Consider the following 27,566-nt stretch of genomic DNA (forward strand, 5'->3'; position numbering starts at 1 on the left):
GCCCGGAGAATGTGATCTGAAAATTGATCTCATCTCCGGGAAGGTAAGAACCTGAAAAAACGTTTCCCCCGTTCCCCTCCCCCCTCCCCCCACATAAAACAAACCGAAGAACATGAAAAAAAAACTTTTAACAAACTAAAAAATAACAAAAAGAGTGAAAAGACGAACAGACTGCCGGTAGGGCAGCCATCTCCCCGTCCCCCCTGGCAGCAACTCTGTGCAGAAGCCTGATAACTGGGGAAGAAACTGTTCCTGAGCCGGGTGGTTCATGCTTTCAAGTTTCTGTAACTTTTGCCCAGTAGGAGTGGGGAGAAGAAGGAATGACCAGGGTGGGACGAGTATTTAATTATTTTGCTGCTTTTCCAAGGGAGTTCATAAGTGATAGGAGCAGAATTAGCCCATTCTGCTCTTCAAGTACTCATTCAATCATTGCTGATCTATCTTTCCCTCTCAACCCCATTTTCCTGCCTTCTCCCCGTAACTCCTGAAACCTGTACTAATCAAGAATCTATCAATCTCTGCCTTAAGATATTAATTAACTTGGCCTCCACAGCCTTAGAAACATAGAAAATAGGTGCAGGAGGAGGCCATTCGGCCCTTTGAGCTAGCACCGCCATTCATTGTGATCATGGCTGATCGTCCCCTTCTGTGGCAATGAATTCCACAGGTTCACCATCCTCTGACTAAAGAAATTCCTCCTCATCTCCTTTCTAAAGATACGTCCTTTTATTCTGAGGCTCTAGCCTCTGGTTCTAGACTCTCCCACTGGTAGAAACATCCTGCCCACATCTACTCCATCCAGACTTTCACTATTCAATGAGGTTCCCCTCATCCTTCTAAACTCCAGCATGTACAGTCCCAGTACCGTCAAAAGCCTGTCGTATGTTAACCTAATATTTCCTGGGATAATTCTCGTAAAAATCCTCTGGACCTTCTCTAACACCAGCCCATCCTTCCTCAGATATGGGGCCCAAAACTGCTCTCAATACTCCAAATGCGATCTGACCAGTGCCTGATAAAGCCTCAACATTAGACCTGTTTTTATATTCTAGTCCTCTCGAAATAAATGCTAGCATTGAAGTGCCTTCCTTACTACTGATTCGACTTGCAAATTACCATATTTCCCGGCAATGAAGATGCACCTGCGTCGAAGATGCACCCCATCACCTCCACCGGTTGCGCCTGTGTCGAAGGACACTGTGGCTGACTGGCGGGCGGGCCGGCCGGCAGAAGGCGTTGAGGTGGCGGCCGGCTCCGCTGTCACTCCCAGCCACCCGAGTACCGGCTGCCACTCACAACCACCCAAGCTACTTCCCTCCCCGGCCACAATGCGGTGGCGCCGCGAACGGAGCACCGCGGCAGCGGTAAGTGAGTTGCTAGCATGATCTCCGACCCCCTCCTTCTCAACTCTCCTGCCCTCCCCGCAACTTTACCCCTGGCGGCCCAGCCAAGTTTACTACTTGGTGCAGCCCATGCCGTGTTGACCCGGGCCAGACTCCCCACACACTGTGGAAAGGAACTCTTCGCCCCCCCCACACCAGCGGCGCTGTCCTTTTACAGCCGCTTCCCACTTCACACAGTTCCAGGGTCGAAGGCGTGGCAGGTTCCGCGGAGCAGTTGCTAAGAGAGTGCCATTGCTCAGCCTAACCTTCGGCCTCCAAGACTCAGGTACATTTCCAGGCCTTATTTTAGTAAAAAATAGAGTCTTGGACGTTGGGAAATATTGTAACATTTTGGGAATCCTGCACCAGCACCCCCAAGTCCCTTAGTACCTCCGATTTCTGAATTCTCTCCCCATTTAAAAAAAGTCTATGATCTTTATTGCTACTACCAAAATGCATGACTCCACACTTTGCTTCACTGACATCCGTCTGCCACTTCTTTGCCCACTATCCCAACCTGCCTAAATCCTTCTCCAGAGTCCCTGCTTTCTCTACACTATTTGCCTCTCCACCTATCTTCGTATCATCTGCAAACGTGGCCACAGAACCTTCAATCCCCTCATCCAAATCGTTGATATACAACGTGAAGAGTAGCGGCCCCAGCAGCGACCCCTGCGGAACACCATTAGTCACCGACAGACAACCAGAAAAAGCCACCTTCATTGTCACTCTTTACCATCTGCCATCCAGCCAAGCTCCTACCCATGTTAGTATCTTCCCTCTGATACCATGGGCTTCCATCTTCTTTAGTAGCCTCACATGCGACACCTTATCAAAGGCCTTCTGAAAATCTAGGTAAATGACATCCACTGACTCTCCTTTGTCTATCCTGCTATTTACTTCCTCAAAGTGTAGATGGAGTTAATGGCAGAGAGTCTGGTACTTGTAATAAACTGGGCTACATTCACAACTCTCTTTAATTTCTTGTGGTCTTGAGAAGAGCTGTTCCCACCCCAAGCTTGTGATCAACCCAGCAGTAGGAATTCTACAGTGCATTTGTAGAGGTTTGGAAGAGTCATTGGAAACATGCCGGATTTGTTCGGTCTCCTGAGGAAGTAGAGGTGTCGGTGTACTTTCTTGGCTGTCGCTTCAATGTGTTGGCATAATCTGAAATATCGTGTCAAGCCAAGGAGTGCAGAATTGCTAGAGGTGTCATTTTTCAGATGGTTTGATCACTAGGGTAAGAATAAAAGATCCCATGACACAGTTTCAGAGACGGGGAATAGAAACATAGAAAATAGGTGCAGGAGTAGGCCATTCGGCCCTTCGAGCCTGCACCGCCATTTAATATGATCATGGCTGATCATGCAACTCAGTATCCTGTACCTGCCTTCTCTCCATACCCCCTGATCCCTTTAGCCACAAGGGCCACATCTAGCTCCTAAATATAGCCAATGAACTGACCTCAACTACCTTCTGTGGCAGAGAATTCCACAGATTCACCACTCTCTGTGTGAAAATTTATTTTCTCATCTCGGTCCTAAAAGACTTCCCCATATCCTTAAACTGTGACCCCTTGTTCTGGACTTCCCCGACATCGGGAACAATCTTCCTGCATCTAGCCCGTCCAACCACTTAAGAATTTTGTAAGTTTCTATAAGATCACCCCTCAATCTTCTAATTTCTAGCGAATACAAGCCGAGTCTATCCAGTCTTTCTTCATATGAAAGTCCTGCCATCCCAGGAATCAGTCTGGTGAACCTTCTCTGTACTCTCTCTATTGCAAGAATGTCTTTCCTCGGATTAGGAGACCAAAACTGTACGCAATACTCCAGGTGTGGTCTCACCAAGGCCCTGTACAACTGCAGTAGAACCTCCCTGCTCCTGTACTCAAATCCTTTGCAATGAATGCGAACATACCATTCGCTTTCTTCACTGCCTGCTGCACCTGCACGCCTACTTTCAATGACTGGTGTACCATGACACCCAGGTCTCGTTGCATCTCCCCTTTTCCTAATTGGCCACCATTCAGATAATAGTCTACTTTCCTGTTCTTGCCACCAAAGTGGATAACCTCACATTTATCCACATTATACTGCATCTGCCATGCATTTGCCCACTCACCCAACCTATCCAAGTCACCTTGCAGCCTCCTAGCATCCTCCTCACAGCTAACACTGCCCCCCAGCTTCGTGTCATCCGCAAACTTGGAGATGTTGCATTCAATTCCCTCGTCCAAATCATTAATATATATTGTAAATAGCTGGAGTCCCAGCACTGAGCCTTGCAGTATCCCACTAGTCACTGCCTGCCATTGAGAAAAGGACCCGTTTACTCCTACTCTTTGCTTCCTGTCTGCCAGCCAGTTCTCTATCCACATCAATACTGAATCCCCAATACCATGTGCTTTAAGTTTGTACACTAATCTCTTATGTGGAACCTTGTCGAAAGCCTTCTGAAAGTCCAGATATAACACATCCACTGGTTCTCCCTTATCCACTCTACTAGTTACATCCTCGAAAAATTCTATAAGATTCGTCAGACATGATTTACCTTTCATAAATCCATGCTGACTTTGTCCTATGATTTCACCACTTTCCAAATCGTGCTACGTTTCCTCGCCAAGATTTATCCTGCAGCCAATGTTGCTAAGATGTTACAGAGCAGGCCGACACACCCTCCCAGCAGCTTAATACGTTTCTTATGTCTCCTTCTCATCCTGATGAAGGGTCACTGATCTGAAATGTTGATTCTGTTTCTCTTCCCACAGATGCGGCCTGACCTGGTCAGTGTTTCCTGCATTTTCTGTTTTTGGTGAATTTTTTTAACTTTTTAGTAGTTTCCATCTGACTTGCATTGTAATATATTGAATGTGACAAGAGGGTGGGAATTGTTGTATTGTCATTGTCTACATGGGGTGAAATACAAGAGTTGGATTGAGTCAATCCAATTAAAGTTGGCTTTCTATTTCAGTTTGTTAATTTAACACCAAACTGATTTAATTGATGGCACATGTATTACAAGCAACGTGTGGAAAGGCCTTGATTCCATCCAATGTCCCTCTCATGAGGTAGCATTAGTGTACCCTTTTATGATGTTGGAACACTTGCCATTGAATGAAGCTACTCTACAGACAGTTGACCCATTCAACACATTTTCAGCAAGAGTGAATTGAGCAATGATATCTCTGCATTGACTGGGGTTTATGGATCTATGGATGTGGTATATGGATCTTATAGAAACATATAACATTCTTAAAGGATTGGACAGGTAAATCCAAGAAAAATGTTCCCGATGTTGGGGGAGTCCAGAACCAGGGGTCGCTGTTTAAGAATAAGGTGCAGGTCATTTTGGGCTGAGTTGAGGAAAATCTTTTCACACAGAGTTGTGAATCTGTGGAATTCTCTGCCACAAAAGGCAGTGGAGGCCAGTTCACAATGTTTTCAAGAGAGAGTTAGATATAGCTCTTATGGCTAACAAAATCAGGGGATATGGGGAGAAAGTCAGAATGGGGTACTGATTTTGGATGATCAGCCATGGTCATATTGAATGGCGGTGCTGGCTCGAAGGGCCGAATGGCCTACTCCTGCACCCATTTTCTATGTTTCCTGATCACCTGCAGACTCTCAATTCTGTCACCTCCACCCACCAAGAAGGACCACGTCATCAGGTGCATGGGAACAGCACCACCAACAGCAACAGTTCCCCTCCAAGTCACATGCCATCTTGACATGGAAAAATGTCACCAGCCTCTCATTATTGCTGTCTGTAAATCTTGAAATTCCTTCCAAGGGCATCAAAAACAAGACGGTAACATTTAAAGGTAGGACGTGAGATTTAAAGGGGATTTTAGGTGTAAGTTTCTGCATACACAAAATGAATGATATCTGGAACACAGTGCCAGAGGAGATGATGGAATCGGTTACAATTACTGAATACAATTAATGCGTTTACATAACATTCAGACAGGCTCTTAAATAGACAAGGCACAGAGGGATACAGACTTACTGCATCAAATAGGATTGGGGTAGATCGGCAAAAATGCCAACAAGTCAACCTTTCATCCTCTGAAGAATCCTCTGTCATAACAATATTCAAAGACCCTGCTTTTATGGTTCTTTAGAAAGTTTCAGAGCCTCAGAGAAAAATGTTTACCTCATCGCAACATTCCTTTTCGGTCGTTGCGGCCGCTTGTTTGAAGCTGGTGTACCGCCATCCTTTTCATCAAGGTCAATGCTGAAATTCAATACGTTATTTTACATTTTTAGAGTGATTGATGGGAGTATTTGAATTATGACAAATATGAGCTGAATTAATTTGTAGCTTTTAGCATCGTTCTTCCATGGTTTAACCTTTTCAGGTGCAATTCCCCACTGACACTTTTTATTGGTTAATATATGTGCTGACACTACAAAAATCAATATGATATATATCATGGGCATTAGATTATGAATATATTCTTTCCTACACATGACATAATATATCATAGGCATGCAGTGATTTTCGAGCACTATAACGTACATAGATTTTGTTTGAAATCTTAGTGCTTGTAAAGTTAATTAAACTGAACACTTGTGAACAGGGCTTATTTTTAACTTTATGTATGGTATCGAATAACACCATAAGTGCCTAATGCCAACATGAGGAATCTCTGGACTTGACCATTCAGCCCCCCTCCAACAGCATTGCTTATCAATGTTTACAGAAAGCAGTTTGAATTCACTCTGGGGTGGAGGAGGTCAATATTGATCTTTTAGTATGCAGAATAGTTATGTTACTGGACTAGAAGCTCAAAGGCCAGGATTGGTGGAGATCTGAGTTCAATTCCTGCCAGGGTTTGCTACAGAACTTAAATTCAGTTAATAATCTGGAATTTAAAAAAATATATGGTTCAATGGTACTTCATTATCACAGGTGCAAGTACAGTCAAATTAATTTATGTTTACAGATCATAATAAGTATAATAATAATAATAATATACATGTGCACTTGCATACATCTTAGATAAGCATCTCAGATACAGTACAAGTGTATAGCAGTAGTATACAGAGACAGTGTACAGCATCACCAGATGTGTCGCCACTTTCAAGTGTCAGTTGTTGTAAGTGCAGGGTTCTTGACCTGACGATGAAGGCCCATTGTCCTGCCTGCATTGCAGGGTCGGTCTGGCCAAGCGTAGCCGCAGTGACCTCCTCCTACACGACCGTTCTGTGAATGTTCTAATGCAGCTGCATGGTTCCAGATAACATTGTTCATCCTACAAAGCACAGGAACAGTGACTAGGCTCAGGTGGGTGAACCTGAGGCACCAGCCCATCCATGGTCATGGCCGTCATTCATTCTGTGCTGTCATCTGCCTTCTCTGTTACTTCTCACTGCCTCTGTTGATCACAGACATTGAAAGACAGTTGAAACAAATGTATCAGGCAACACAGTGGTAGAGCTTCTGCCTCTCGGCGCCAGTGACCTGGGTTCGATCCTGACCTCGATTGTTTCTTTGAGGTGTTTGCACATTCTCCATGCAAGTGCATGGGATTCCTCTCGCATCCCAAAGGTGTGCAGGTTTGTTGGTTAATTGGCCTCTGGAAAATTGTAAAAATCTGTTGGGATATGGGATGTGAAAGTGGGATAAAGTGTGAACGGGTGATTAATGGTCAATGTGGACTTAGTTGGCCAATAGGCCTATTTCCATTCTGTATTTCTAAACTTAACTAAGGTAAACTAAATAGGCAAGGCATAGATTCCTATGTTGAGCAAATGGGATTAGCGTAGATTGTCAAAAAGATTGTCACAGAAGTGATGGGTCAAATGGTCCGTTTCTGTGCTGTCCACCTCTGACTACAATTTATTATGAATATGATGAGTTTCACATATCAATTAAAAAGTCAAGCCACTTTTCCAGGTATGATCTTTATAGAGGAGTTTAAAAATATGAGGGGAATAGATAAGGTAAATCATAGAGTCTTTTACCAAGAGTAGGGTAATCAAGAACCAGAGGATATAAGTTTAAAGTAAGAGGGGAAAGATTTAATAGAAACTTAAGGACAGAGGATGGTGGACATATAGGATGAGCTATCAGAGGTGATAGTTGAGGCAGGTATTATAACATAATTTAAAAGACATTTGGACAGGTACATGGATGGGAAAGGTTTGGAGGAATATGGGCCAAATTCAGGCAGGTGGGACTAGCATCAATGGGGCATCTTGATTGGCCTGGGCAAGTTAGGCCAAAGGGCCTGTTTCCATGCTGTATGACTATGACTCTGACGTATTTCAATTGAGCAGACCAGTGGCCAGCTGAGTAGCTGGATACAAAGTGCCTCCAGCTTGTTGGTCAGGAACAGCCTGCAACCTCTCCTGACTGAGTATGGAGTCCAGTGTATTCCAGATTTCTGCATTGCATTGCGTAAGAGTGGGGAAGCATCAGGTACAACAGCTAGCCAGCACTTACCCATGGACCCACTATTTCCTATTTTGTGCCATACTGGTTTTTTTAATTTGGTGACATAAATATATAATCCAATTGCAGGTGACTTTAAAAATCTAAAGCTATTTGAAATACTATATACTATAGCATATATCGTTTAAAAGAAATCTGGGTTTAATCATCTTCTGAAAACGATCCTCTGATTTAAGTACCTGGTGCCTTACTAAGTCCTGTGTTAGCTATCAACCCCAGTGGAATGATGAAGCGGTTGAGGCAGAATGGTTGACTGAATGGATTTACAATTGATATGCGAATGTTAGTGTATAAAACCTGGTAGTAATGAGGAAAAATTAATTATTGTCATACTTTCTCATTCAATAAAGTGATCTCATTTTTATTTTAAACCTCTAACTGCTCTATAGAATCCTGCTTGACCACTGACAAAGAACGTTAACCATGTTCTGCCACCAAAACCCCCGCTTTGTTTAGAATCAATAAGCGCATTCAGTCAAACAAGGCGCAACTGTTGATCCATATTTAGTATGCTGATGGCTTGATGTTTTGTTACTGTGTTGAGCCTTGAATATTGTGCCTACTATGCTGCTGTTTCAGTTTGCATGATAACCCTATCAAATAATGGTGAAAATATTTCACATGAGTTTATTTTTTAATTTAATTTAGAATTAATAGAAGGTAATATTTGAACTTTGCATTAAGACCTGAAATTAGGTTTGCTGTAATGCTATGGAGTTGGTGGTGAAATGACTAAGGCTGCCTTTGTGAAATGCAGCATTGTTCTTGGATGTCATTTGAGAGGCCCACATTCATTGCTTGTACTTGTTGTTTGCAGCAGAGACAGATGTTACTTCGAACAATGAATCCTCCTCACACGAGAAGGTGGTGGCGACAGGCTCCAAGAGTGCAGTGGACCCAAAAGATGCCAACACAGCTGAGCCAGCTGTCCGCCCTCATTTGGTCCGCCTCTTTTCTCGTGACGCGCCAGGACGTGAAGACAACACCTTCAAAGACCGCCCATCAGTATCTGAAGAACTCCAGGCCATCCATGAGGATAGCTCAGTTCCTGTGGCAGACCCGCATTTGATGGAAGTGCAGAAACAGAGCTCACAAACGTTAAGTAGTTCAGACAAGAAGGGACAAGGAGCAAAACAGATGGCGTCGGCAAGCACCTCAGACCACACTAGGCATGCAGGAGCCCATTCAAGGCAAAGAGACTCTGGTCTACTTGACCAGCTGGGAAAATTTTTTGGACAAGAAGGATCCAGGAAAGTACCCGAAAAAGGAAAGGTGAGCTCGGAGGGATAAGGACTAAGCAGCTGCTTAAAACCCTCGGAAGAGGGTTCCACAAACTGTCCCTGTGTCAACAAGAATTGAAATAGCCATCCGCCCATTCCAAATTCTATGTGGGAGCTTTTTATTAATAATTAATTTCTGTTTTTCCATTGGTTTCTTTAAGTGGCTTGCTTGGAATATTGAAAGAGTCAGTAACATTACGTTTGTTGCGAAAGGCATGCATGTTTGATGTGTAGATAATAAAATGGTTTCTGGTGAACAGGAATGTATTGCAGAACAGTGGCATACTCCAAAGGGAACAAAGACTAAATCTTTTGAGGGTCTTGTGGTTTCTGGGCAACTAATGTGTAAAATACGATACCAAGAATTTTACAAATCCTTGATGCTTTGTCATTGAGGATAGAATGATTTCAATTGAGAAGGGCCATGGGGTATCTGGATGTTTGATAAAATTGGAAACATTCAGTAGGTTAGCAGCATCCTCCTTTAGATAGGATCGATGCCTTTTAATTTTGAATGTTTGGACATGAATCTCCTGAGGAATCAGCTGGACGATACGTGATTCCCATGTAGGTTAAGATAGTTACACTCGCCAAAGGCAATGTCGTAAAGTTCTTGACTTTGGAGAGATACTGATAGATTTCCGACAAGAAATCATGTCCTTGAGACGTTGTTATGATCAGTTTAGTAATAAAAAATCAATCACTGAGAAAAAGTGATGTTTCTTTTTAGTTTTTGACCTCGCTGCAGATGCTATTCAAATTAATTGATAAACAAATTTAATTGTGTTGCTTTTATGTAATTGCCCATTTTAAAACAATGCTTAATTACTGTTAAAAACTGGGTACTTTTTACTTCAGGTGATTTGTTATATTATTTTATCCACAATTTTTCTTTGTTGCTATTTATGATTAATAATGCAGAACTGAAACCAATGACCAGCTGCCAAAGTTCTATTTTCACCACTGACCAGATCATCTCTTGTAGCTTTGTGTGCTCTATGTAAGTCAGGATTGCCAACTTCTTTTCCCAAAGGAATCTTGTTTCAAAGAGTAGCATCCAAGTGGAGACTGAGTACAAAGTAAATGAGTACCCTGCATATTTCACGCATGGGTTTGTGGTAACAGTTTGCGACCATCACTATTGCCAATAATAGCTATTTTATAACTTTCTGGACTATATGTGGACTCTTCAAAAGAATATCCTACACTGGACTTAAAACAAAAGTGCTTTGGAACTTTGTAAATTTAAGTATTAGATTTGAATAAGAAGATTGTTAATGTTACTATATGTTGCAAAATCAAAATTAGTTGGTATAGAGATGATTTTTGAATCTGACTGAAATTATTTCTGGTAATGAAGATATGAATTTTCTTTCCCCATCTCTGTACTATATTTCACATGACTAGTCCGTTTTTTTTTTTAAGTATTGCATGTAACATTGACCTTTTCATGAAATTTGTAACTGGATCCATTTGTAGATTTATTTTTAAGCTGCACATTAAGCACAAGTACAAAGTTAAGGACTTTTTCAATTGCACTCTATTTCTTTGAGAAGCTCTAAGGTGAGAAATGTTATTGCTGAGAGGGATTATAGGTGTTTGTAACCCACATACCTCTCAGCGCTGCGGATCCTCAGTTATTGAGCCATGGGGTTTGGCGGAACCACAGAATTAAGAGATATAGAAGTTGGATCAGAAATTGAGGGGGGATCTTATAGAAACTTACTAAATTCTTAAGGGGTTGGACAGGCTAGATGCAGGAAGATTGTTCCCGATGTTGGGGAAGTCCAGAACAAGGGGTCACAGTTTAAGGATAAGGGGGAAATCTTTTAGGACCGAGATGAGGAAAACATTTTTCACACAGAGAGTGGTGAATCTCTGGAACTCTCTGCCACAGAAGGTAGTTGAGGCCAGTTCATTTGGCTATATTTAAGAGGGAGTTAGATGTGGCCCTTGTGGCTAAAGGGATCAGGGGGTGTGGGGAGAAGGCAGGTACAGGATACTGAGTTGGATGATCAGCCATGATCATATTGAATGGCGGTGCTGGCTCGAAGGGCCGAATGGCCTACTCCTGCACCTATTTTCTATGTTTCTATCAGAAATTGTATAATTATAGTAGAGGCCCAGGTCTAATCAGAGGTGGGAGAAGTTAATCAGCTCCTGTTTCTGAACGTTCCTATGTTAGTCCTTTTGAAAGATGATCTGAACACTTTACGGTAAGGAATTGTTATGTTAGCAGTATGGTGCATTGCACACTGTGTTTGTGACACAGCATAGGGTGGATAAAGAGTTATTGATATTCTAAATAACCCATTGCAGTGAGATACTCCCATAAATGCATTGCCAATAATGATGCCAAAACGATCATCTTCCTGCTACTGTTTGAATTTTAATCATAACTAGAAAAGAAGGCCCTCTCCACCTCTTGGCTGCTGATTGCAAGAACAGGTTGATCCCAGGATATTATCAGACTAGAGCTGTTTTGTGGTTTATTCATGGAAGGCATATTAATTATATTATGTGGTGCTCTCGGGGTAATTCCTCAGGAGCTGATGTGTGGAAGCCATGAAAACTGAACGTAAAGGACTCCTTGGACCTACCATTAACCAGGAGCCTTACCTTGGCCCCATATTTAGTACAAAGAATTTAAACATAGAATGTTCAGATGTTAGGCAGCATCTGTGGATAGAAAAACAGGGTAGATTTCAGGTCGATTTTATTTTATATCAGAACTGTGAGGTACTGGGGTGCTGGCAATGTGGGGAACAAGTAGAGAGAATGAAATGAAAGATCCGTGATAGGGTGGGAGGCAGGAGTTTGGAAATAACAAAAGGGACAATGGTGAATGGGGAAAGAAACTGGTCCCATGCCACAGGCTGATATGGACTTGGTGTCGGTGGGAGTGGACCAGGGGATGAGTCATTGCCTGTCATGCCTTGTCTTATGAGCTCGATCCTATCATCATACCCAATCAGAGCTTCTTCATGCATTGAGGCACCATCTAAAGTTGTATTTGCTCCACGAGCACCCTACCCGCTCTCTCTCCAACCCACTCTTGTTCATTTGCATTAGTTCTAAAGGTTTGGCCAAGCCATGAACCCAACCCACAGGGATGAACACAGCTGCCATTACACACTCGCTCTTTGTGCTAGATGTATGGTGACATTAAGCCTGATTTGCAGCAGAGTAGATTCTTTGGTGGAACAAAAGTGGCTGCTGGAATTTTGACATTCACAGCCTCCGAAGGATGACCCTCGAATTTTTCTCTTTCTCACACGCACACACAAAATGTTCAAACATGCCATCAATAAATTTGCATCCATTTTTGCCAGCGAGAAGTGCCAGTTTGGCCAGTGCAGCTGGCAGTGTTGGTTTTGTGGAGTATTGTCACTGCAGTGTTTCAACAACAGTGACTGGAACTGCTGACCATGAACCAGGCACAATATGTCTTTAGCTACTGCATGTTGCTCAAGTCGTTTGGCCGAGTTCAAAAGTCCTCTGTGTGCTGTGCATTAGGTTTAACTCGTATTATATTTAATCCTTTTAAACCAGCTCTCCTCTAGGGTGGCACAGCGGCACAACTAACAACTGCGGTCTCACTGAGCTATTCAACTCTTGCTGCAGGTGTTGTCTGTGTGAGGTTTGCACGTTTCTCCCTCTGGCTGCGTATGTTTCCACTGGATGCTCCGTTTTCCTCCCACGTCCCAAATACTTGCGGGTCAGTCAGTTAATTGGTTGCTGTAAATTGCCTCTAGTGTGTAAGTGTGGTGTAGAATCTGGGGAGAATAGATGGTAATGGGAAGAATAGGATACAGGAAAAAGTAGTGGCAGGATAGGAATGCTTTAGAGGTGTGAGGATTCGATCTCCTTTGTCGTAGAGAAATATGGAAAAGGTACATTTGTATAAAATGATCAGGATAATTTTATACAAGGTCTTTAATCGTTGGAGCGCAGAAGGTTAAGGGGGGACTTGATAGAGGTCTTTAAAATGATGAGAGGGATAGACAGAGTTGACGTGGATAAGCTTTTCCCATTGAGAGTAGGGAAGATTCAAACAAGAGGACATGACTTGAGAATTAAGGGACAAAAGTTTAGGGGTAACATGAGGGGGAACTTCTTTACTCAACGAGTGGTAGCTGTGTGGAATGAGCTTCCAGTGGAAGTGGTGGAGGCAGGTTCGATTTTATCATATAAAAATAAATTGGATAGGTATATGGACGGGAAAGGAATGGAGGGTTATGGTCTGAGTGCAGGTAGATGGGACTAGGTGAGAGTAAGTGTTTGGCACGGACTAGAAGGGCCGGGATGGCCTGTTTCCGTGCTGTAATTGTTATATGGTTATATCATGCTGATTAAATGGCTGCTGCTCATCTCCTGGAGTATTATAGATTGGGTGTAGTAATGATGCTGTTCCGTGCCTTCTGCTGTGGGTGTGAGTTTGCGGTGACACGAGAGGTGCGGCAGCGGTATCACCTGCCTGGTGTCCGCACTTCATTAAATCATTAACATTGGGTGCTCCTAGTTTTATTTGGGCATCAAAACAGCCTAACTGCTTAATTCAGAATTGGTGCCCTCAAACCCCTTGGCTCGGTGCCTTGTCACTCCACCCTACCCGATAAAAGACTCCCAATGTGCCAGAGAATGCTTGCTAACACCTACCCTCCCACACCCCCCCCCCCCCCCAATCCTCCCTCTTCTCCGTTGTCATTCATTGTAGCCTTCTCACTAATCTGACCCTGTTTTCTCGCCCCTGCATAATTTTAGTCTCTTTATTCCATTGCAAAAGTAATGCTGTGAAGGTGAATTTTAAATGAAACATAGCTTTACTACATTGTGTATAAATCATGTTGAATGCCCATGGGTTGTGAAAGGTGATATATAAATGCAAGTTATTTGGCCGCAACTCTATTCAAATGGAAGCCAATAACTGAACTCTTGTTCTCCACTGAACGTGGTCCCCTTCATTACTCTACTCCATTCTCCCATCCTTAACAATAACACTACCCATAGAACAGCCACGGCTACCAATCCTGGCTTGTCCATCATTCAGTTTGTGAACTTTCAGCTACATCCCGTGCTGGGTTAGATCAAGAATCATGGACACAAGGTCTTGCATGATTGTCGACCAGGTTCTCAATGGGCAGTATTGACTTTTATTATTGAGAGGGAAGAGAAGAGGAACTGGCTGAGTTGGGGTTTGAAGATACGATTCTAGGAGAGGGGCTGTGCAGATGCAGATAAATATTAATTCCAACCCGAAATAAAGCAGAGACCAACAATATCCATAATATGGGCATGACCATTCAGAATGAACAGAACATAAACATGGATCTCAATCAAATGACAAGTTGGTTGCCTTTCTGATCTTTGAAACTTAAACTGTACAGAGAGCCCAATGCACATAAGCATTCTGAAGTATTCTTTTCCCTTTAAAGATGAATGTCAAAAATTAATCAGATAATCTCTCCACGAGTGTCATTTAATGCATGACTCTCTGTAAATGTGATCAATCTTTATTTTGTATAGATGCTCAGTAGATAAGCTTGCCCTCATGATCTGATGAATTTCAGGAGATGAATAGTATTTAAAGATTTATATCCTCGCATAGGGAGATCAGACACATTCATTCAAACAGTGTGACGGAGTACAGAGTCCAAACTGCTGTATATCCAAGCAAGAACTGCTCATAAAAAAATTGGGAGGGAGAATGCTGATAGAATTAGTGACCTAACCATGATCTTCTTCTTATCGGATCCACACACAGGATTAGAAGTTGTTCAGGCTGAGCTGAATATACTTCTCGGCATCTGCATACAATGGTGTCTGTCTTGTGCGTAGTGGTGGAAAGATTGGTGGAAACAGGGCCACGACTTGAATGCCCTTTCCTTGACTCCACCTAACCATGATGATTTGGGCATAAACCTGGATTGATTATTACACCACGTGCCATCGTTTAGGAGTATAAAATTGTTATTTTTCAATTCTCATTTTTTGGATTTCTTGTTATAACCACTGTGGCCATGAAAACAGATGACCAGACCTCTGTGTTATAAGCTTGTGTCTTGGTCTTCTGTAACTGGTTGCTGAAAGATAGCCAGCAGCCAGATCTCAGGTCAGTTGAGAATTTTCCTCAGGAGGTGAGGTGGGAAGAGTGGACATTGTTCAATCTTGCTGATGAAAAATTCAGTAAGAAATTCTCACATCAAATTATCTGAATCTATGGAATGCTGTGTACATTGATCATATGTTTGGCATTTGCTTGTGTGCAGTCAATAAAATAAAATGAATGGTAATTTCTGAAATATTTTCAATATGTATTGTTTCAAAGATATCTTTTTTACATCATTTTCTTCCTCAGTTGAAAATTAACAGCACACTCCAGAACTATAACTATATAACTGTACCCTGCTGGTTATCAATGTGATGAAACTGGATCTGTCACATTGTCAATGTGGCTTCAGACCCTTTTCTAAAAAATAAAATGTAAACTGCAGTTAATTGGATACATTAAAGTCTAACTTAGACTTAACCACTACTTAGTGTGTGCGTGCGTGTACATGTGCTTAAGTGTGACCACATGTGCATTGGCGCTTGTGTGTGCATGTTTGACGTATATATTCCACGACTGTACGTGTCATATCTGATTTTTGATGTCAGATTGTCCACTATAAAGAACGCATTCACACTTCTGCGACAAGGTAGACTAGATTTATTTTTACCGTTTTACCGTGGCACTTTTCCCTAGGCCCATTTGGAACTTCAGAGTCTCAGGACTTATAAGTCATCAATAATTTTGTTTGAATTAGATTATCTCTTATTATTATCATTATTATTATTATTATCTCTTTGTGGGGAAAAAAAGATTGTAGAACTGCTCACCATTACCTACACTGCACTGCAAATCCCAGGACTTAAATTTGGCTCAATCTTGTCCCTTTATCAATGCCTGATGTTGTTCCTGAATGTTGTGGGTTCAAGCCCTACTCCGGATGCTTGGTGAAGTCATCCGGGTGCAGAGACTGCATTGTCACATGTGCTGTATTTGGACAATAGTCCCTCAGGTGAGTAATCGCACTGTTTGAAGATTTATGCTCATCAACGATTATCGCTGAGCCAGAAGTACTGAAACAAAGTTATTGGTTTATTCAGAATTCACTCTGTGCAAATAGGCTGCTATATTTTCTACATTCCCACAGTGAATACATTTCCAAAATATAATGCAGTATGTGTGAAGAACAGCAGAACATTCCAAAATTGGGTGAAAATGTTTTCTAACTGATTTATTTTTCTCAGTGTAAAGACAAATAGTGGTATATATGGTCTGAAGAAGGGTTTCGGCCCGAAACGTTGCCTATTTCCTTCGCTCCATAGATGCTGCTGCACCCGCTGAGTTTCTCCAGCTTTTTTGTGTACCAGTGGTATATATGGGATGCTTTGGCAATAAACCTTTGGCTAGTTTAAGAACCATAATCAACAGGGAGGAAGAGATAAAAACAAAGAACTGCAGATGCTGATTTATATCAAAGATAGACACAAAGTGCAGGAGTAACTCAGTAACTGAGTTATTCAAGGCCCTTCTTCTTAAGAAGGGTCCCAATCCAAAACGCACCCATCCTTTTTCTCCAGAGGTTTTGAGTCGAGACCCTTCTTCAGACTGATTGTAGGGAGCAGAGAAAGAAAGAAAGAAGAGCTAGATGACCTATTGGCTCTCTTTAGGTCAATCCTACTATCCGTGCCAATTCAGTTCATCAAAGCTGCTCATAGATAGTGGCCTGTAACCCAGTAATCCCTCATTGGCATGGTGACATAGCAATTGAAGCAGATAATCCAGAGGTATGCAATGTAGCAGACAAATTTAAATTCAAGCCATTAAGTAAATCTGCAATTCAAGAAAATATGAAGTCTTCGTGAGAATGAGTGAAACTACTCACTTGTTTTAGAAACGGACGGTTCACGAATGGTCTTTAATAATGTCTGAAGAAGGGTCTCAACTAGAAACTTCGCCTATTCATTCTCCGCAGAGTTGCTGCCTGTCCCGCTGAGTTACTCCAGCATTTTGTGTCTACCTTCGGTGTAAACCAGCATCTGCAGTTCCTTCCTCCACAATAATGTGGTTGTCTCTTACATACTTACAATGGACCCATAAACCAATCTGTATAATTGCAGTTAAAGCCAGGCCATAGATGTTCATCTTGCAGGTTCTATCCACCATCATGTGAAGGAGTATAAAACAGCCATGTCTAGATAGTTTAGACTAAGATGGCACTGAAGCTGGGTGATCCTTAGCGTACTGGTCCCAGAGGTGGATCTGCTATCATACATTACAATCGCTCCACTTTTTTAAATATATATTTAAACAGTAGCATTTCTTACACTAACTGTGCTATTGAAGTTTGAAAACGCATACCTCCAGATTCAGGGACAGTTTCTTCCCAGCTGTTATCAGGCAACTGAACCATCCTCCCACCAGCAGGAGAGCAGTCCCGACTATCTAATTTGAGACCTTTGGACAATCTTTAATCGGACTTCATTTTCCACTAAACCTTATACCCTTTATCCTGTATTTGTATAACTTGAATGGCTTGATTGTAAACATGAGAAGTCTTTTCGCTGACTGGATAGCATGCAACTAAAAGCTTTTTACTGTACCTCGGTACACGTGGCAATAACAAACTAGTTAGTAGAAGTCCATCTTGGCGAATTGTCCATTTATTTGTCACTGAGAATCTTTCAATTAGGATGTATTCTTTGAAATGAATAAAATTATTTGTGCTGAGATCGCTTGCTGTCTACTTAATGTTGTAAAAGATGATTTACAGGCAACTCCTCAAAGAGTTAAGAGAAAGTACAAAAACGCTGTAACCATCATCACTGGACATGTGAGTTAAGTCCCTGTCTTCTGCAATATGCATCTTCTGATGTTGATGAGTTGTGGTCTCACACACAGCAAGACACAAGGAAGCTCTGTAACTTAAACAAAGCATAAAAGTGGTCCATTGTCAGAGTGAAGCCACATGCAAACTGGAGGAACAGCACCCCATGTTCTGCTTGAGTAGATTACAACCTAATGATCAAAGTGGAAGAACCATTGATTTTATTTTGACATAATTGCATTAGTAGGGCGGGATGGGGAAGGATAACAGATTGAATGGATGTGAATGAGCTACGTTTAACCTCCCCCGAAAGCATCCTGAAGGCTCTTGGATCAAGCACGTGTATCTTGCCGTGTGTAAGTTTGAAAGGAATGCTGTCGTGCATTTTGAGTGAGATTAGTCAATGCGCATTGGAGTTTGGAAGAACTGAGATTTCCCAGTGAGACAAACAAGATTCTGGACAAAGGTTTGATGCTGAGATGCTGGATGATCCAAAACTGGGGACAGAGCATCAAGATAAGAGGTAAGTCATTTCTACCTGAGATGAGGGGAAAAAAAATATTTCCCCAGCTGGTTGTGAATCTTTGGAACTTTTAACCAAAATTCTCTCCCAAGGGCTGAACGAGTTGGGTTGTGAGTGTCTTGGAGACTGAGATAAGTGGACTATGAGCACTCAGGGAATCAGGATAGAAAGTAGAGAATAGAAATAAGATCCTCTGTGCTTTTAATTCTAGTGCTACAGCATGGAGACAGGCTCTTCGACCCACCAGCTCCAGACCGACCAGTGATCCCCGCACATTAACACAATCCTACACACACTAGGGATAATTTACAAGCCAACTAACCTCTGGAGTGTGGGAGGGAACCGGGGGAAACCCACATGGTGACGAGGAGAAGGTACAGACTCGGTACAGGCAGCACCATTGTTAGGGCCGAGCCTGGGTCCCTGGCGCTGTAAGGCACCAACTCTACCACCGTATTCTTACTGAATGAGACAGAATTCCATTCTAACCTTTATGTTCGTTTAACGATTGACGCATGTCGTTTGTAAGATATTGAAAACTGGTAGAAATTGTGAGCGTGTGGGGCGGTAGGAGGCAGTGTGACTAAACACCCCAGGAATATTACCATTGTGATAAATTAAATTAAATTAAATTTCTTTCTTTATATAGCACATTTTTAGTCAACTTGCATTGACCCCAAAGTGCTTCACATAATTACATCCACACACACAGGCAAAGGTGGGTGAAGTGTCTTGCCCAAGGACACAACGACAGTATGCACTCCAAGCGGGATTCGAACCAGCTACCTTCCGGTTGCCAGCCGAACACTTAGCCCATTGTGCCATCTGTCGTCCCTGTATTAACCCTGTATTAACAGTACTCTCACCTTGGAGACCTGACTTCTGCTGGCTATTTAGTTTTAGATTTGCTTAAATAAATGTGGGTGGCTGTGAGGGAGCCCGGAAACATAGGTTCTAGGCATTTTAACAAGGAAATGGCATTTGTATTACATAAGTTATTGAAAGCTGGTATAGGGATTCAAATTTCAGGAGGATTATTGGTATTGATAATCCACCTCTCCCATTCCTTTTGGTATTAATCCTCCGTCTCGCACTATTTTCAAACCGTACGATGGGATCATTGCATGTTCACCCCCAACAAAAGACACAGTCTTAGTGTAGTTACTCATCTGAAAGGCACTGTAGGAAAATGTCACAGATTTGCTTTCTAGCTCAATTAGATTGTAAAATGGGCTAAGTATTTAGTGTAATGAAAACCACAGTAAAAGATTATCCATAACATCAGTGGTGAGCAGCCATGGCTAGTATTCCAAATTGAAGGATTGTGACCTTAGGTTCAAATTTTTCACACGGCCTCAGTTCTCCAGGGAATTGGTCCGATGGTTAAGAGGATTATTTGCTTCCCCTGCAATAATAGTTTCAGAGAGAGTTTAAGAGTGTTTATTTGTCATATGCATCGGGTCCAAAACAGTATAATTCTTACTCGCTGCAGTTGTACAAGCACATTAAATGCAAATAGACAATAAATTAATATACAATAAATGATCACTTATTCTATGTAAACCAGATGCTGCTAGCGGAAGCCAAAGTATATAGTGCAACATCATTGCAAAGTCTATCATAGTTTGGTACTAAGGTAGGGTTGTGATTAAGTTGTTAGTTTATAAACAGGTGAGACACAAGCAACTGCAGAGGCTGGAATCTTGAGCAAAACACAAAATGTTGGAGGAACTCAGTGAGTCAGGCAGCATCTGTGGAGTGAATGGATAGATGATGTTTTGGGTCTGGACACTTCTGTTTATTAACATGTTTGTTTATCAAAGCTTGGTAGAGGTTGGAATTCAGTCTTATATCAGAAGATTTAACTCCTCAATTATAATGCACCAAATGCCATTAGCATTTGCCTTGCACAGTACATTGCCTCGCAGTGCCAGTATCCCAGGTTCAATTCTGACCTCCAGTGCTGTCTGTGTGGGTGTTGGAGTTTGTGATCATGTGGTCTCTTCTCCTCCCACAATTTATGTTTAGTGCTTTGTATAAAGGCTTTTGATTTATTCTGCCAGTGTATTAGCGTAAATAGTTAGGGAGTGCCTGGTGTAGATCAAAACGGGGATTGTTCTCATTCTTCCGACAAGCAGTGGCAATCAGCAGTCAGATACAACTGTGCTTCAAGCAAGTCTTGGACATGTTGGCACAAGGCTTGTTAAAACAGACAGCTATTCACTTTATACAGATCCCTGCAGAACTAAACCGGCCTCTTCTTGTCGTCTCTTAAAACTTTTGCTTTATTTCCTTTAACCTTACAAGAGAAACAGAATTAAGACAAGCTTAGCTACTTTGACATTGTTATTACATTTTTTGAGTAAATAATGGATTAATGCCAATAACTATCAGAAATGTTGTATCCTCCTTAAAATAGAGGCTTCACTTTTAATGGACCCATACAGTGAGAGTTAAGATATATTAAAAGCAGTAATAGCCACATGAGAAGGGCAGTTTTAAACTTATTGCATTTCTATAGTGACTCTCTTGTACTCAGGTTTTTCCTCAGTGATTTGTAGATAATGAAGGCCTTCCTCTGGCTTCACAACTCAAACCACTTCTCTCCTCATCTCACCTATCCATGTTCTCCTGAGATGCTGTCTGGCCCACTGAGTTACTCCAGTACTGTGTATTTTGTTGTTGTAAACCAGCATCTGCAGTTCCTTGTGACTTCAAAGTACTTTTCAAGTGTAGCTTCACAATGTTGGAAGAGTGGCAGCCATTTTGTGCACAAATGGCTCTCACAACAGTGGTGTAAAGGAGGCCAGACTGACAGCTTTTTTTTTCTAGTTGGTTGAGGGATTATTGATGACCCAAATCTCAAAGAAAACATTCCACCTTCTTCAAAATAATGGTTTTGTGATGACCGTCCTGAGAGGGAGGAAAGACTGGATAAGATGGGTTTGTTTTCCTTGCAGTAACTGAAGCTAAGGAGGGACTTAATAGAGGAGAACACAGTGAGGTGCATGGATAGGGCAGAGAGTCAGAAACTTCTCCCCACAACTGAGATGTCCAAAGCTAGAGGACATTAGGATTAAAGAGATAAAAGGGATCTGAGAATGAATCTTTCAATGTTCACCAGGGGATGCACTGGTGGAGGCAAAGGTTTTCACAATGCTGAAGAAGAATTGAGACTTGGAGGACTACAAATCTAAATACTGGTACAGGAAATGAATGTAGATTCAAGTGTGTTTAATTGTCATATGTACCGACAACGGAACAATGAAATTCTTATTTCCAGAAGCTTAATAGGCTATAAAAATGTCAATAGAATAGATAATAAATAAAAATATCAATTTAATAGCCTCAATACAAGTGCAAAAAACCCCCAATAATCTTGGACCAACAACAGTCCATAATTCTGAGTTGCAGTTAGTGTTGCGTAGTGTTTAAGAGCCTGATAGTGGTTGGGAAGAAGCTGTTCTTGACCATGGTGGTTGCCATTTTCAGACTCTTACACCTTCTTCCTGATGGTAGTAGTGAAATGAGAGTGTGGCCAGGGAGGTGCTGCTGCAAGTAAGCATTTAATTGACAGTTCATATGACAATTAAACATTCTTGACTATACTCAAGGTATTTGATGGTCGGCATGGGTATGGTGGGCCAAATAATCTGTTTCAGTGATATCTGATTTTGACATGCCCTCAGTTTAGCATCTCTTCAGGAAGACAAATAAATGACTGCTGCATTTGAGAGATGCCAGGCTCATATGCTGAGTGAAGCCCTTTCTCAGAAAAAGCAGAATCAATCAGAAAGGCTCTTTCCACAGAGGTTCACAGTTCTCGGAAATAGATTATCCCTAATTTCCTTCTCCTTTCAAAAACATGTTCTTCTTTTGAAATTTATAGCAGTGACCCATATGGAAAAGACACGGATTGGAACATGTGTTGTAGAAGAACATTAAATCCACTGGCTGCTTATTAAGATTGTAACTTTGATTTTTTTGTTCAATCAATCAATCAATCAATCAATCAACCTTTATTGTCATCTTGCAAAGTAACAATTGTACAGTGCAAAATGAGAAGACGTTCCCCAGGAAATTAAGATGACATCGACCACACTAGGTTTTAATCTCTGAGTTTCAAAGATTAAGGGGCTATTAACTGCAATGTTTAATTGAGCATCCAATAGAATGGATAAGGATAAACAGTTTCTCCTCCAGTGTGGTGTTCAGAATACGGCGGCATACCCTTAAAATTATAACTGAAATGCCCAGTAGTGTTATGGAAGTAAACCAGCTGCATTTGCTTTGAATGGTGCATTGAATGCGAGAGGCTAAATCGCCTTGTCATGTTCCTCTGTATCTGTCAGAACACTCTACTTCCAGGAGGAGGGAGGGGTGACTTTTACTGCCCTTTTTTTTGGGGGGGGGGGGGTGAGTGGGAGTGTGGTGAGACATCTTCTTAAACCACTGTAGTCCGACAGAGAGGTAGTCATGATGCAACTATCAAATCGAGTTGAGTTTATTGTCATATGCACAAGTATGGTGAAGTTCAGATACAATGAGAATCTTTCTTGCAGAGGCATCGCAGAAACACAGACTCAGACACAGAACTATAGTATTACATAAATTACATGTCGATTCTACAAAAAGACTGCGCATATGAAACATAACATGAATGCTAAAATACTCAAAAAACAAGACCCGCTTAGTTACTGCAACCATTTCTATTCTGAGATCATCCCACAAACTCGTGGTAACATCTTAAGCTTGTTAACATTTAAGAGAAGAACACAAAGAAAATCCACAGAAAGTTTATCAATTTGCACCATTCATCTTTTATGATATTTAGTGGCCGGGAGTTGAATTGGTATGTCCTCCAGTCAAGAGCTGATGCCCTTTTTACACTCCGCTACATTACCAAGCCTTGTCTTTGTCTTTGATTTATGAAGACCAGCTCCATTCTCTGTAGTAACGCTGCGAGTCTCTTTCTTTGATCGATAGATGTGTTAAACTTTCAGCACACCGTTTTTTGTCTGGTACCAATTGTAAGAAAAGAGACAGATGATGCAAGTCAAGTTATTTTTGTTTCTGTGGGGACAGAACCTTGCCTACATTTAATTCTGTACAAGCGCCACATGCACTGTTGGTTTTGATAGCTAGCCAGAATATCAGGAAGCAGTGGGCAATGTGGGGAAGAGTTCTGTAGTGTTGTTGCCTTATTGTTATGCCATGCTGTTGCATTTGTCTCTGGTTCTAGATTTACTAGAATGTTGCCTGGGTTTCAGCAACTAAGTTACAGAGAAAGGATGAACAAATTAGGTCTTTATTCTTTGGAGCGCAGAAGGTTAAGGGGGGGACTTGATAGAGGTCTTTAAAATGATGAGAGGGGTAGACAGATTTGATGTGATCAAGCTTTTCCCTTTGAGAATAGGGAAGATTCAAACAAGAGGACATGACTTCAGAATTAAGGGACAGAAGTTTAGGGGTAACATGAGGGGGAACTTCTTTACTCAGAGAGTGGTAGCGGTGTGGAATGAGCTTCCAGTGGAAGTGGTGGCGGCAGGTTCGTTGGTATCGTTAAAATTGAATCTGAATCTGAATCTGATCATTTAAAAATAAATTGGATAGGCATATGGATGAGAAGGGAATGGAGGGTTATGGTATGAGTGCAGGCAGGTGGGACTAAGGGAAAAAAGTTGTTCGGCACGGACTTGTAGGGCCGAGATGGCCTGTTTCCGTGCTGTAATTGGTATATGGTTTGTTATATGGTTACATGTCCAGGATTTCAGGTGCAGGAGTAAAAAGAACAGCAATTATTTTACCCTGTGTTCACCTTTATAGTTCGTCACAAGAATTCTCAGACAGCACCTCAGAGTTGCCGGTGAGCTGTTTTTACACCTTTTTCTCTGGGTTGCAAGCTGGTTGGAGACCAGTGTGAGTCCCGCACACTGTCGCAAGTGGAGTAGGTGGGATGGAGACTAAGGGGCGTGGGAGTGGGCAGTGAGGGAGAGGTGCTGTGGAGCTTCTGCTGACAATTTTGCAGAATATCTGTCAGCTCCCAATGAAATGGCTCAAGGCTCTCAGGGAACCTTCTCCAGGGAAGGTGGAGAAGATTGAAACCTTCACCCCTATCAATCAACATGGGCCAAAGGTTGCCATAGGTCGCAAAGGCTTGCCTCACCTTACTGTGGAGGACTTGAGAGTTTCCTTCAATCATTTCCTCTATCGACCTGCTCCTGACAAGGCCTCGTGCAGAGTCTCATGGTGCTGGACTCTTGTGTGGGGGCTAAGGTCCTGTCCATTAGAGGTGACTAAATGTGGTCACATTGAGTGTACCTCTGAAGTGTTTTGAGGATGTTGCCTTTTGTTGTTGCGTAGTCCATATCTCAGGGATCACTGCTGCCGGACCATGAACTTGGCTCTACGTTTGAGGCAAGAGCTCTCTGCCTTGGAGACCAAAAGGATGTGTTGGTTCGCTGGTGTCAGCGGTGAATGCAGCATCAATGTATCCCTTCATTGAGAGGTAGCTGTCAAGATATGGAGTAGCTGGGAAATGCAAGGAAATGTATTCCATGGCATGTCTGCCACCGTGTGGCAGTTGCATGTATCTGCAGTTTATTTCAGTAATTTTGCTGAAACCGCAAGAGACTACAGACGCTGAAACCTTGACCAAAGTTGCCTTTGATTTCTGACGGGTGTGAAGACAACTCAAATGTCTTACTAGCACTGTCTAGCACCAAAAACATTGTCAATTTAACCTGTTTGTCCCAATTATGTTGGCCTCTTTCTTACTGAAACGTTTAGTTTAGCCAGGATTTGAGATGCAGCATGACCCTTTGGCCCATCGAGTCCATGCCAACCAGCGATCCCCATTCACCAGCACAACCCTACACACCAGGGACAATTTTTTTTACCGAAGCCAATTAACCTGCAAACCTATATGGCTTTGGAATGTGGAAGGAAACCGGAGCTCCTGGTGAAAACCCACGTGGTTATGAAAGAACTTTGGGGTGCGCAATAAATGCTGGCATTCTCAATGTAACATTGCTGGCTTTCCCATATCTCAAGGCTCACTGTCGAGATTGGGTTCAGTGAAATGTACTTTGAGTCTGGGATACCTGATTCAGTTTGCATTTCTTGAGTACCTGTTCTTTAAAGCAACAAGTTGCTCCAAAGCACCAGAAGGCAAACACAATGTGTCAGTGAGTCAGACTAGGAGCTTCAATGCAGAGGAACCAATTGGTGGTCACAAGGTACATCTTAAGAGTTGTCTTAAAACAGAAATGGGTGGGGGTGGGGGAAAGGATTTAGGGAGGAGAGTGCGTAGTTCAAAGCTCAGGCTGCTGCAGACACATCTGATGAAGGTCAAGCAGTCTTCTAACAAAACTGGACTGCCCAGATACAAGAAGGTTGGTTGTTCCTGATGACCAGAGGGTCCAGCAACAGGGGTTGGAGTCAAACAATCAGGGATATGCCATGTAGGACTGAGATGGAAAATCCCATTCCCCAAAGAGTGGTGAACCTATGGAAATCTCTCCCACACTAAACAGGTGAGGCCAAATCATTACATATCTTCAAGAAGGAGCTAGGTATATTTCAATGTGAACACACAGAACTGCAAATGCTTGTTTACAAAGAATGTTACTAAAATGCTGGAGTAGCACAGCGGATCAGGCAGCATCTCTGGAGAATATGAATAGGCAATGTTTTGGGTTGGCACCCTTCTTCAGACTGATTGTAGTAGGAGAGGAGAAAGCTGGAAGAGAGGTTGGGGGGAGGGCAGATTAAAATATATAGATGTAGGAAAACATGCTGAACTATTGAAGATGGGGTAAAGATGTTCTGTTGTGCTGCTGCAAGTAAGAGTTTCATTGTTTTATCTGGGACATTGACAATATAATACTCTTGACTCTTGAAAGAAGGAGCAGTACTTCTGAAAGTAATGGTTGACATAAATACTTTCATTTGGCTGCCTACAGGAAAAGAGTCTATATATATATATATATATTACAAATTACCTACAGTTCTGATGTCATAATATCTACAGTGTAACCTGACCCGAGTGTCATTCCTCCTCAGAACATCCTCCTCCAGAACGTGTAATTATGTGAATTATGCCCTTCCGAATATGTTGCATTGAATTTCTGTAGTAATATCTCATCGATAATAAAAAGAGAGACTGCCAGAAATGCTCAGGTGTGGAACGACTGTGGAGGGAGGTAGGAATTAATGTTTTGGTTTAGCATGAGAAATGGAAGTTAGATATGCTGAGTGTTTTGAGCAAGTGCCTGAGAAAATGATGACTTGGCACATCGTGCATAAAGATGTCGTGGTGTTACCTACACTGCATGCACGGTCTCGACATAAAACATTGTTAATCCCTTTACCTGCACAGATGCCTGTTAAGTTTCTCAATAATCTGTTCTTTGCTCCCTAGACTGCTACTGGTCATTAACACAATAACTCTGGCTAATGTCAGAGTAAGTTGTGACTTACTTATTTTTTGTTTGTAGCCTTTTGAACACTCGTGATTTGAGTATTAAATTTCAGACCAGAGTGTGAAACTGGCAGGACAGCCTTGTCTTTCCATTTATTGGCAGGATGTAGACATCACTGGAGACGATAGAATGCATGATCTATCCCTCATTGTCCCTGGACTAAAGTGATTGTATGTGATGTAATTTCTTTCTGCTGACTGGTTGGCATGCATGAAACAATATTCACTGTACCTCGGTACATGTGACAATAAATTAAACAAAACTAAACTAAACTGAAGATGCAGTTAAAATGCAATCATATCGGTAGGTCAGGGGTCCAGTGCAGGTAAAGATAACGGATTTACATACCTCAGGCATAGTATTGGGCCAGGTGGGTTTTTACAACATTCTGCAGTAATATTACTGTCACAAGCCTTTGCTTAAAAGATAATCCAGATTAATTTAATTATGTGAATGTAAATTTCCCAGCTGCCACTCAGGGATTTGAACTCACATCTCTCGATCAATGGTCCAAATCCTTGACCATTGTCTTGTAACTGAACCACTACACAACCATCCATCTATCA

The 27,566-nt window shown here is 42.0% G+C and overlaps 1 protein-coding gene across 4 annotated transcripts in view; it reads left to right on the forward strand.

Moving 5' to 3' along the window:
- The window catches only part of LOC116971883 (myelin basic protein), a 118,484-nt gene that overhangs the window by 76,404 nt on the left and 14,514 nt on the right, over positions 1-27,566 (forward strand). For all 4 annotated transcript variants that reach the window (XM_033019062.1, XM_033019064.1, XM_033019065.1 and 1 more), the window contains one exon: positions 8,659-9,113. In XM_033019062.1, coding sequence (XP_032874953.1) covers positions 8,659-9,113 — 455 coding nt within the window. The remainder of the gene's footprint in view (positions 1-8,658; positions 9,114-27,566) is intronic.

Source organism: Amblyraja radiata, chromosome 4, assembly GCF_010909765.2.
Source record: "Amblyraja radiata isolate CabotCenter1 chromosome 4, sAmbRad1.1.pri, whole genome shotgun sequence".
NCBI lineage: Eukaryota > Metazoa > Chordata > Chondrichthyes > Rajiformes > Rajidae > Amblyraja > Amblyraja radiata.